General features: G+C 29.9%; 1 protein-coding gene across 2 annotated transcripts in view; it reads right to left on the reverse strand.

The window, feature by feature from the left end:
• LOC107437618 (uncharacterized) overlaps positions 1–12,173 on the reverse strand; it is a 164,395-nt gene that overhangs the window by 4,763 nt on the left and 147,459 nt on the right. For both annotated transcript variants that reach the window (XM_043044137.2, XM_043044136.2), the window contains exons 4-8: positions 11,909–12,024; positions 9,531–9,640; positions 9,350–9,428; positions 3,798–3,948; positions 1,638–1,761 (exon numbers count right to left, since the gene is read on the reverse strand). In XM_043044137.2, coding sequence (XP_042900071.1) covers positions 1,638–1,761; positions 3,798–3,948; positions 9,350–9,428; positions 9,531–9,640; positions 11,909–12,024 — 580 coding nt within the window. The remainder of the gene's footprint in view (positions 1–1,637; positions 1,762–3,797; positions 3,949–9,349; positions 9,429–9,530; positions 9,641–11,908; positions 12,025–12,173) is intronic.

Below are 12,173 nucleotides of genomic sequence, written 5' to 3' on the forward strand. Positions count from 1 at the left end.
TAATTATAAGCCATTTTTAATACATTTCTAACAAAAAAATTTTTTTAGTAATTTACACTTTAATTTTTTTATAATAACTTTAGCTTTACTTTTTATAACTTTTTTTAGCTTTAGAAAATTTTATTTTAATTAATCTTTTGTATTGAAAGTTATACAAGCTATTAAAAATATTATTTGTTTTGATTTTAATGGAAAAATAACAATGAGACAATAGTATTTCATAATTATAATAATAAGGTATTTTGAAATATTTCGGATATCCTTAAAAATGCTTTTTGGTAAAAGAATACATTTTTTAGAATATTCTGAAAATGGAAAAAACATTTTTAATTTAATGAAAAACATTTTTAACAGGAACTTAATCTTTTTCAATTCATTTTCAAAACATTCCTACTGTATAATGAAATGTAGCCCTTACACCATATGAGCACCTTGCCCAACTAATCAGGTCTCTGCCTTTTAATGGCCTTAGTAGGAATGCAAACTAATTTTTATCCTATTCAGTGCGAGAGCTGGTACTTCTCTTTCCAAACTTCTACACCACAATCAATGCGAGGGCTTTTGCCTTATTGTGTATACATGCCAGTTTAGTTAGCTGCCAGGATCAAACTCAGAACCCACTGCTCCCTCCTCAGTGTTGTGAGCAACTCATTTGCCCAAGCAGTTCGTGAAATGTAACGTTTCTGAAATTTTACTAGGGTATAAATCAGTCTGTCATTCGCTAATATATCGTTGGGCTTAATTTAGATCTGTAATTGATTTCTGTGAAAACATCTTATATAAAAATATACTGGTATGATTCAATACTGTGGCAAACATTTCATTGATAATCATTTTATTAACTCCACTTATTGTTAGATCATTTCTGGGAATTCTTTAATGCAAACTGTTTTGAAGTAAACTAGAGCGAGATAAACAGGGACTACTGAAAAATTGTAAGAAAAAATACAATTTACATTATTCATTACAAAGCATTCATATTAATTTCAATTCCTTATTTTGTGAAACAATGTTAACAATCCATGCAGATTCTATGAAGATAAAGTGAATAAAATTAGGTTGTAGTATTAGTTGAAGTAGAATAATTTTGTTAGTAAAGAGTCTCATTTGAAGTTTATTATTGTGAAAAGCATACCAGAGCTGTGTACAAAGTATGGCCTGATAGTTTATGAGATACTGGGAATGTTTTCAGTTTAAAGTGGATGATACATTTGCAAAATTTGAGGTAATATATATTATAAATACTATTATACTTTTTCCTAGACCAACTCTATTTCCCCCAAAATTTAGAGACAATTAGGAATTCTTCTAATATTTCCTGAACTAGGTACTGAACCTGTACTAAAACCTGTATGAAAATGAAACCTTTTTTTTCAAATGATAATCTGGATTGACATTTCGTCAACTCAGGGGAATTAGGTCAGAATATTGCGACGTTGCTCCCACAGTAAAGACAGGCAGTACAGGGAATGAAAGAACATGCATGCCTTGTCCAGAAAAGGAATCAATATTTCTAATCAATATTTCTAATCAATATCTAATCAATATTTTAGTGTTGCAGCTAGTTTAATGATTCATTTCAAATTATACCTGATGATCTGTCATGATAGTGTAAGAGGAGTAAAGTAATAACTTACAAATTGGATCTCCTGGCTCCAGTACGTAAACTGAGGTAGATGCCATAAGTTGTCCGTCATCAGTTCCATTTCTCACTCGTGGTAATGCCCTTGGTACAGGGTCATTGGGTCCTCTACAGGCGGGCTGTAAACACAAGATATAAAGTTAAACTTGTTGTTTTAAAATATTATGTTATGAAGAACCGTTTAGAACATTTACACTTGTGACAATCTTACAAGCAAAAAACCTTCAGCATGTGGACAGTGCAACTTATTGCCACACCTGCTGATTGTTTTTAGTCTAAATAATCTTTATTTTTGAAAAGTAAACAAAAATTCCGAGACTAATTTTTCTAAACATATTTCTAATAAAATTTAAAAAGCTCAATTGAGAGAACATCCCTAAATGTATTAAATTCAACTTGAATTTAAACGACTAAGTTTTTATGTATAAGGACCTTATATTTTAAAATTTTGCACTATGTTAGATTACGCTGAATTTTCACTAGAATAATCACTGACTACGTCAAAATTGCTTACAAATTTGGATTTATGAAGCCTTCCTTTGTAATATTATCCTTATTATGAAGGAATCCCCATATTATCCTTCATAATCATAAATTTTGATTTATGATTATGAAGGATTATTATACGGATTTACTCCGTTAATTCTGCTACCAGAGTTACAATTGTTCTACTTTTAACTGCATGCGTTAATATTTAATTATTTAAAGTACATTTTCTTTTATTCTACTGGAAATTGAGAATACATTTTAAAAGTGAAATTTCACTACAGACTTATTTACTAATCCAAGTGCTTTTTTATTTTGCAGTTTTAGAATTCATAAGCACAACAGGTTGAATTTGGCCATAATCTAATGTGAGTCTCTTCGAAATTCTTAGCCCTTTTTTTCTTTAAAGAAGGCGCTATACCACGGGAAAAATTTCTTTATGGTTAATTCTATTTAACCAACTTCTAAAACTTGGAGAAAAGTGAGTTCAGGTAACGTTAGAATAAACAATGAAGTTTCAAGCGCTGAAAAAGGTTTTCAAAATATCGAAATGCAAGCAAATTATCACGAAATAACTTCTCCACCGTATAATCCTAACTAATTTTGCAAATCTGTTTGCATTTTGATGTTTTGAAAACATTTGAAACTTCATTGCTTACCTTAATTCACTTTTTTTTCTGTTCTTAAAATTTTAAATTATCCAGGGTGCGTAGCGTTTTTAAAAAAGTGCTTAAAGATGCTTATTTTCGTTTTTTTAAAAGCCCTTAAAGGTGCTTTTTTCCATGGATGTTTTTAAAAAGTGCTTAATTTTCCCTTTTCCGAAATGTAATATTTTTCTTTACCGTGTTGATTTTCACCACAAATTATAGAAAATTAATTCTACCCCAATCTATTTCGAGCACAATTTATTTTACATGTTTGATGAAATACTTGCTGGTCCGCACTTGCGTATACTGAGCTGGATTCAGTGGTAAGGATTTTTGACTCTCATGTGCAACCCTGCTGCATTTTGCAACAGATTCTCAATTTCAAACTTCATTTTCCACCCTCTGTAATAGAATCGAAAAATCTCTCGAATTTTTGCTGATTACGGGGACCAACTAAACATTGTCAATTTTTTGTCTCTATTAGTGATGGAAAATTTAATTTCTCTTGTTAATTTCCTCGTTTGTTACGCGCCATCGTCTTCGTCACTGTAAATAAAACCATCAATTGTCAAAAACTTGCCAACCCTGTCTAATTATGATATTTTTCAAAGTGCTTAAAAATAATTTTTGAGTGTTTGAAAAGTGCTTTAAAGGTGTTTATTTTTTGTTGAAAAATTTGGCTACGCATCCTGTTATCTATTAAATCAATAGATAATTTAAAATTTTAATTAATTAATTTCTATACTTAAATATTAATATTTTAAATAATGAAATTAATATACGTAAATGAGCTGTATAGCATCCTCTTAACCTGATCGACGAATTTTCGAGTTGCACGTAATATCTGTTCTAATACACTGCAAAATCAGCTATTTTAAAAAGTATAAGGAAAAAAAAGAGCACTACAAATGTGAGAAAAATCTATTTACATCCTTAGAAAAAGTTTTTGCATTTTACTGAGAACACATACTGTTACGTTACATATTAATGAAAAAATATTTGCACAATGAAATATAACAAACCTGTTCACAAGGACCCCTACAGAGAACAACATCGCACTGCACGTGCACTCTGTTACTATCTGGGAATTTGAATGTATGAGAGAGCTCAGAAGTTGCAGAATGGCTTGTTTCATTGTAATGGAATGGAGACAAGAAATTTGTAAGAGGGCAACTAAAATTGAAAATATTCATGTCAATTAATTGTGATTTACCTTTTTTTTATTACAAATTAAAGGTGTGTGGAAATATTGCATGACCCATATTTATCAGGGGTGATCTCGAAATTCCGGGTTTTTCATATTATCCTTCCGGGTCTAGAAATTGGGATCAGGGCATATGATTTTTCTAGGAATATCGCGGAATTCCACGTTTCTCAAGACTATTGTTTCTCGAACTTTAGCTAATCAAAATCTTATAATCCGATGAAATTTTCACTCAATACCTCGATCTAAAATTCAAATTGTGAAAGTTTCGTTAATTCCCGCTAACGAGACGCTTAGATACACGTGAGTCTTATGTCAATAGGCAGAAATTTGCCAATTGATTTTTTTTTAGTTTTGCTGATTTTCACCATTTTGAATATTTGAAACTGCGCCAGAATCCTCTAATATCACGATTCTTATTCACGTGTTTTGAATATCAAACATCGATTTTCTTATCTACCTAATTTAAAAGTTACACTTGGCAATTTGTTTTCACGTGACTCAAAAATCGTACATCGCGATTCGTAATCACGCGATTTTAAACATCCAATTTCGCGATTCTGGATTAAAAATAAAAATTATACGGATATTCGGCGATTATGCAGTTTTTCATATCTTAATGTAATTTGTAGCGCCTAAATTATCGTGAACAAAAATTAAACAATATTTTCATCAGGATCCATAGATTTTGTTCTGTTTTTATTTGCACTTTTAACTTACTTCAGATATTTTTTCAGCAGGATGAAAAACAATGCGTACATTTAATTTTTATGATTCACAAAATTTTATGCAATGTTAAATCATTTTTTATATGTTAATATGAAATTTATTTGAATTTTATATTTAACTGTGGGGCCGAATATTAGTTCGGAATACCACATAACGTGATCGCTTACTAGCATTATGGTACTCAATGGATAAACTGCTTGGTAAGGAGATTTTTGTACAAATTTACTCATGTAGTAGAACAATTAATTGATTAAATAACTAAGTTTATACATGTACGACACAATCTGGTTGCTTAGCAGTATTAAATTCCCTTGTTTTTCAATGGCGAAATTTTTGTACAAATCTGCCCTTGTAATGGAACAGTCAGGGTTGCCACAGGCGACTATTTGCTACTATTTTCGGCCTTAGGCGACTATTGGGAGACTTTTTTACTCTTAGCGAAGTTATTTTTCTACTTATACTTATTTTTCGTAGACCTACTGTTACTTTGTGATTGCTGCACAATCGCTGTTATCTTAAACTTTCGTTCTGATCAATGAAAAGAAACTATAAATTAAAAAAGTTTCTGTATTGGTTTTTTTCAATTATTATTTTTCATTTTAAGTGATACAATTTAATAGGGGTATTTTGTACTTAATTTTGTTATAAAAAGTTAGTTTTTTTTCAAATTTATTTAATGTAGGTAAGCATAATAATTTGATTATTTTTAACCCAATAAATGTTCAGTTATTTTTATTTATAAAAAAATTAAAATAAAGCTTACTTTTATTTAATTTGCTTTTATTTTTGAGAAACTGAAAACAAAGTTTTAAAAAAATTTGGCTATTAGTTAAAAAACAAAATTTTTAAAAAAAATTAAATAAAGAGCTTAGTAATGTTTGGACGCTTTTTAATAATTTAACATTAGTACTTAAAGTATTTTTTTTTTAATTTTATTAAAATTCTTTCAATACTTGTTTGTTTTATAATTTGTTAGACAGTCAGTGTCATTTTTAAAGAAATAAATTTTTAGTCAATTTTATTTTCAAAAACGAAAATAATAATAAATAAGTAAAAATATTTTTACATTTATTCAATACAGAATTTGACCATTAGTTAATACTTTATATTATTTTAAATAATTGAATAAAAGAGGGTCTAATGATGTTTCAAAAGCATGTTTTTTTTCCAACAAATAATTTTAAAAAAATAATTTTTTTTCTAAAGTGAACATTTCTTTGGTTTGTTTTCTACTTTCGTTTTTTTTCTTTTAATTTTAATGCACGTATGTAAAGTATTTTGTTACAGTATTATTATTTTTAAACCGATAAATCTTGGGTTTGCTTTTACTTTGACTTCTTTATTATTTTAATTGAAAAAATTAAGCAATGATATTGATATTATAGTAGAATATGTTTAGAATCAATATTTTCTTTTGTAATAGATTTATTCCTTTTTATTTATTTTTGATTGATTTCCCATAGATAATTTCTGAGCATATGCTAAATCGCGATGTCTAACGGACGATGTATCACGATTTAAAATTTCTGTCATCAACCAGTCCTTATCATAGTATTTGACAATTAAGCTACAATTTTAATTATTTGACTACTATTTTTGATAAATTTTTGCTCCTGTTCAGGCAACTATTTTTATAGTTTTAGGCAACTATTTTCATGCTTGAGGCTACTAAAAGCAACTATTTTTGTTAATTTTTTACTGTGGCAACCCTGAACAGATTAAAAATCGAGTAACTGGATCTATAAATCACCTATGTAGCTCTGCAGTTATAAAATTAATTAACTGAGTTTACACTGGCACGTTTCGATCTGTTTGTTTATCGGCGTAGAATCCTCTTGTTATTCAAATATGATTGCTCGATTATATAATGAAGCACCTTAAATGTGGAAAAACACAGAATGAACTACAAATGGTTAAAATAGTTTCTCAATGGGACAGAGGAACTAAATAGGCAAGAAAAGTTTGGAAATAAGAATTAAAGATGTCGGACGTTTTCGAGACTTCATCTTTTGTAGATAGGTAGGTACCTTATTTACGTCGCACTAGGGCTGCTTAATGGTCTATTGGCGACGGTCTGGGAAACATTCCTGAGGATGATCCCGAGACATGCCATCGTAATTTTGATCTTCTGCTTCGGTAGCCCGACGACCTGCGTGCGAAGTCGAGCACTTTACAATAGAACAGTTTAACGAGAACCGATACCTCTCACCCTCGGTCCTTAAGTAAGGCTGATGAAAGTTGTCACTTACCCTTGCACTGACAGCAGCCAGTGATGCTTGACTTCGGTGTTCTACTGGGAATCGCGTCTTTACGATCAGTCCACTTCGGGACGGACTTGATCTTTTTACTTCCATAGTAGGAATGCCACGTGTTTTGGACCTCAGTCAGAGAACTTGGACAGTAGCTGACCATCTCTCCAAACTTCCACACCGCAATCAACGAGGTGAATTTCCGCCGAAACAGATTTAACGTGCACTTTGTTGCTGATATACGTCGGTTGCCAGGATCGAACTCATGACTCCCAGCTATTTGAGTGACGCCTTTACCGACTGCGCCCACAAGTATTTTAAATTGAAATTAAAAGGAAATAAATTTGTAAGCATTTAAAAGAAGCAAGGTGCTAAAAAAATCATTAACGAAAATCTCATTTGTCGTTGATGAAAAATTGCATTTATACAAGGTTTTCTTTTAAAATAATAATTAAAAATTTTTACCCATTGGAGTCAATTAGTTGCACTTCTGTATTATTAGGAGCAAAGCTAAGACATGACCTCACTTTTAATTTGTGAATATCTGAAAAACAAGAGAATATTTTATTCAGTATTGCATTGTAGGAGCATTTTATCTTTCATTTTTACGAAATACAAATTAATATATGAGATCTGAGATACTTACCATCAGGTTTTGTCATAGCTGCTCTAAGTTCATACTTTTGACTGTATATAAGCTCTTGAACTTTTTTATCATTTTGATAAAAGTTTAAAGTTACTCGAGAGGTTTCATTTCTAAAAAATAATAAAATAATTGTACTTTAATTATTATTTTTTATCAAAGTTAAACGAGAGGTTTCATTTTTTTATAATAATTATACTGTTCTTATTTCTTATTAAAAATGCACGAGAGGTTTCATTTCGGCAAAATAATAAAATAATTGTACTTTTATTATTTTTTTTATCAAAGTTAAACGAGAGGTTTCATTTCTTTATAATAATTATATACTGTTATTATTTTCTTATTAAAATTGCAGGAGAGTTTTCATTTCTGTAAAATAATTAGACTTTTATTATTTTTTATTTAAGTTACACGAGACGTTTCATTTCTGCAAAATNATGCCACTATCCACATAAATCAATTATTAATCAAAAATCGAATATCAATTACTTTTCTTTATAATGCAATAAAATCTGGCGAGCAGCTATTTAAACGATCAAACACTTCGTTTGTTTATTTGTGGCTTGCAGTTAGGCTCGCAGAAAATGCCGTTCATGGGTTAAATTTAGTAGGAATAACACAACCTGTGACATAGGCTATAGTATACCCAATTCACTAAATTTTATACAATGTTAAATCATTTTTTATATATTATGAAATTTATTTGAATTTTATATTTAGCTGTGGAGCCGAATATTAGTTCGGAATACTATACAACGTGATTGCTTACTAGCATTATGGTACTCAATGGATAAACTGCTTGGTAAGGACATTTTGTGCAAATTTACTCATATAGTGGAACAGTTAATTGATTAAATAACTAAGTTTATACATATACGACACAATCTGGTTGCGTACCAGTATAAATTTCCCTTGTTTTTCATTAGGGAAATTTTTGTACAAATCTGTCCATGTAATGGAACAGTTTAAAAATCGAGTAACGATCTATAAATCACTTATGCAGCGCCGCACTTACAGAATTAATCAACTGAGTTTACACTGTTGCGTTTCGACCTTTTTGTTTATTTGCATAGAATCCTCTTGATATTCAAATACGATTGCTTGATTCTGTAATGAGCACCTTGAATCTTGAAACACAGAATGAAGCGAAAGACACAGTGAGGTAGAAAAACGACCTGCGCGCGAAGTCAAGCACTTTAAGGTAGAACAGTTAAACGAGAACTTCTCGTTCAAGTCCTCGTCGAGGACCGATACCGCGCATCCTCAGTCCTTAGTCAGGCTGATGAAAGCGGTCACACACTGACCGCAGCCAGCGATGCTTAACTTCGGTGTTCTTATGGGAACCGTGTCTATCAGTTCACTGCTGGACGGATATTCACTGCTGGACGGCTTTTTGCGGCCATGATAGGAATATCACGTTTTTTGGACCTAGGTCAGATGACTTGGACAGTATCTTAGTTAACCATCTCTCCAAACTTCCACACCGCAATCAATGAGGTGAATTTCGCCGAAGCAGATTTAACGTGCACTCTGTTGCTCATAGTTGCCAGGAGCGAACTCATGACACCCAGCTGTTTGAGTGACGCCTTTACCGACTTCACCCTCTGGCATTTTAAATTGAAATTAAAAGAAAATAAATTTGAAAGAAACTGGTGTTAAAATAGTCATTTACAAAATTCTCATAGGTCATTGATAAAAAACTGCATTTATACAAGGTTTTCTTTTAAAATAATAATTAAAAATGCTTACCCATTGGAGTCAATTAGTTGCACTTCTGTATTATTAGGAGCGAAGCTAAGACATGACCTCACTTTTAATTTGTGAATATCTGAAAAACAAGAGAATATTTTATTCAGTATTGCATTGTAGGAGCATTTTATCTTTCATTTTTACGAAATACAAATTAATATATGAGATCTGAGATACTTACCATCAGGTTTTGTCATAGCTGCTCTAAGTTCATACTTTTGACTGTATATAAGCTCTTGAACTTTTTTATCATTTTGATAAAAGTTTAAAGTTACTCGAGAGGTTTCATTTCTAAAAAATAATAAAATAATTATACTTTAATTATTTTTTTTTATCAAAGTTAAACGAGAGGTTTCATTTTTTTATAATAATTATACTGTTCTTATTTCTTATTAAAAATGCACGAGAGGTTTCATTTCGGCAAAATAATAAAATAATTGTACTTTTATTATTTTTTTTATCAAAGTTAAACGAGAGGTTTCATTTCTTTATAATAATTATATACTGTTATTATTTTCTTATTAAAATTGCACGAGAGGTTTCATTTCTGCAAAATAATAAAATAATTGTACTTTTATTTATTTTTTTATCAAAGTTAAACGAGAGGTTTCATTTCTTTATAATAATTATACTGTTATTATTTTTTATTAAAATTGCACGAGAGTTTTAATTTCTGTAAAATAATTATACTTTTATTATTTTTTATTTAAGTTACACGAGACGTTTCATTTCTGCAAAATAGTTTTAATTTTATTATTTATTTAATAAATTTACCCAATAATGTGTGTTACTTTAGTATTATATGATAGGACTATTGAAGAGGTGAGCAGATGAAGGTTCTTAGGGACACTTTAGTAAATTTGTTTAAATTAGCTTAAAGATTATGTTTTGACAAGAAATTGTGCTTTGTCTTTATTTCTTGTAAGTTTGCATTTGTCAAAATCTCTAAAATCCTAACTCTTCTCTGACATCATAACTTTTGCACTCTTTGGATTTTGGCTTGCTATCAAACGAAAATAATTTTAATTTACCTGTCGATTATTTGCTATCAAATGAGCTTGGGACTTTCTTTTACTCCAAAGCATTCGAAGATTGTTTTTTAGTATCTTTCCCTCCTAAATCTCAATTTTTTTTCTTCAAAAATATCATTTTGATCTCTCAAGAAAAAAAAAGTTTATTTGAGTTGTTCAATTGCAAAATTTTGTCAGCGCTAGTCAGATTTTTATTTCTTTTCATTTTATTTTAAGGGAAAATAACTTCAGTGACTGAAGTTAGTTCAACTTTCTCTAAAAGAACACATAACAGAATATAATTTGTGTAACTCTAACATGTTTGTATTAAGAAAATCTGCTACAGAAATTATTTTCATGTCTTCAATTGTACTGTCGAGTTCCAAAACTTCATAAACGCCACCATTTTTTTTCTTCTTCTTTCTTTTCTTTTTTTAAAAAGTTAAAGTATCTTTAATAATTTATTTCCACTCTAACTTTTATTTAAAAATTGAAAAAAAGTGTAAAGCGTGGAAGCATTTCATTTTCTCTGCAGATTCCTTTTGCCATTTGACGCGAATTTCGCTCAAAAAATGGTTTAATTGTTCTTTATTGATCTCAACTCATTGGCCAAAAAGAATCGCGTTTTTAGTTCAAAACTTCCCCTTTTTAACTTGACGTACTAATAACCGGCGTTTCTTTCGGCTATTTCACCCTCTCTACACGCAGCACAAATGTCACGAGCAACTTGTAGAACCTTAATTAAAGGCAAAAAGATGTTAAATATGTTTATTTTTTTCTTAACTTGACATTCCATTTTAATGATCTGAAAATTAACGTAAATTAATTCGAACAAGGAGGAAAAAAATGTCCTCTTACGAATGATCTCAAACATTATGCATTATGTTCCGGCCAAAGTGCGAAATAATTGAAACGATCTGTGAATATTCTACTTTGGCGGCCTTCTATAATTATATAAATAATTCTTATCAATCTTCTAAATTAAAAATATAAGAAATAGACAAGATTTTAAATTGTCTATTAAATAATCATATTAATTTAATAATCATTATTAAATTGTCTATTTAATTGTTTTATTAAAAAGTTAATTTGCTAATATTGCCCCTTTTGTTTTCTTTTTTAATTTAAAAATATAAATCTTCTAATTTAAAAATATAAAAAATAAACAAGTTTTTAAATTAAAATTTAAAAAATTTTAATTTTTTACTTTGTCTCAAATGAAATTAAGAAAAGATCGGACATTGGCCGGAACATCGTGGCCCCTTCGCGATCTGGCCGACCAATTCCCGAAATCAAGAAAATTTCGCACTTTGGCCAGCCAATTTACAGCGTTCTTGGCCTATCTGGCCGGCCAGATCGCGAATTGGCTGACTTCGGGCTTTGGCCGTAACATATATATATCTATAACAGAGTTTATAGCAGAAATTATTTTAGTTTAGAGTAAAAATAAATTGTGGATGGAAATTGCAAAGTTTCGCAGCTTGAAACCTCATCTATTTGAACGCATGTAACACTAATAAAATTGAGAATGGATTTTTAGAAATCTTACCTGGCATTTCTAAAACCGGCCTTTCCACATGTTAAGAAAAAGTATTTATCTTCTGACAATTCTAATGTGGGGTGAACTCTCACAGCTAGTGCTACTGTAACATCGCCAGAATTAGGCTGAAAATAAAGAAACAATTTTATTGTTGAGTGTATTAAAAAAGTAAATTGATGAAATAACTTAAAATGAAATGAAAAGTGGTATTTTAAAAGATTCAAATGTTATCAATATAATGAATATATTAGAATTGCTAATAAAAAAATTAAAA

The sequence above is a fragment of the Parasteatoda tepidariorum genome, chromosome 10 (genome assembly GCF_043381705.1).
Source record: "Parasteatoda tepidariorum isolate YZ-2023 chromosome 10, CAS_Ptep_4.0, whole genome shotgun sequence".
NCBI classification, from domain to species: Eukaryota; Metazoa; Arthropoda; class Arachnida; order Araneae; family Theridiidae; genus Parasteatoda; species Parasteatoda tepidariorum.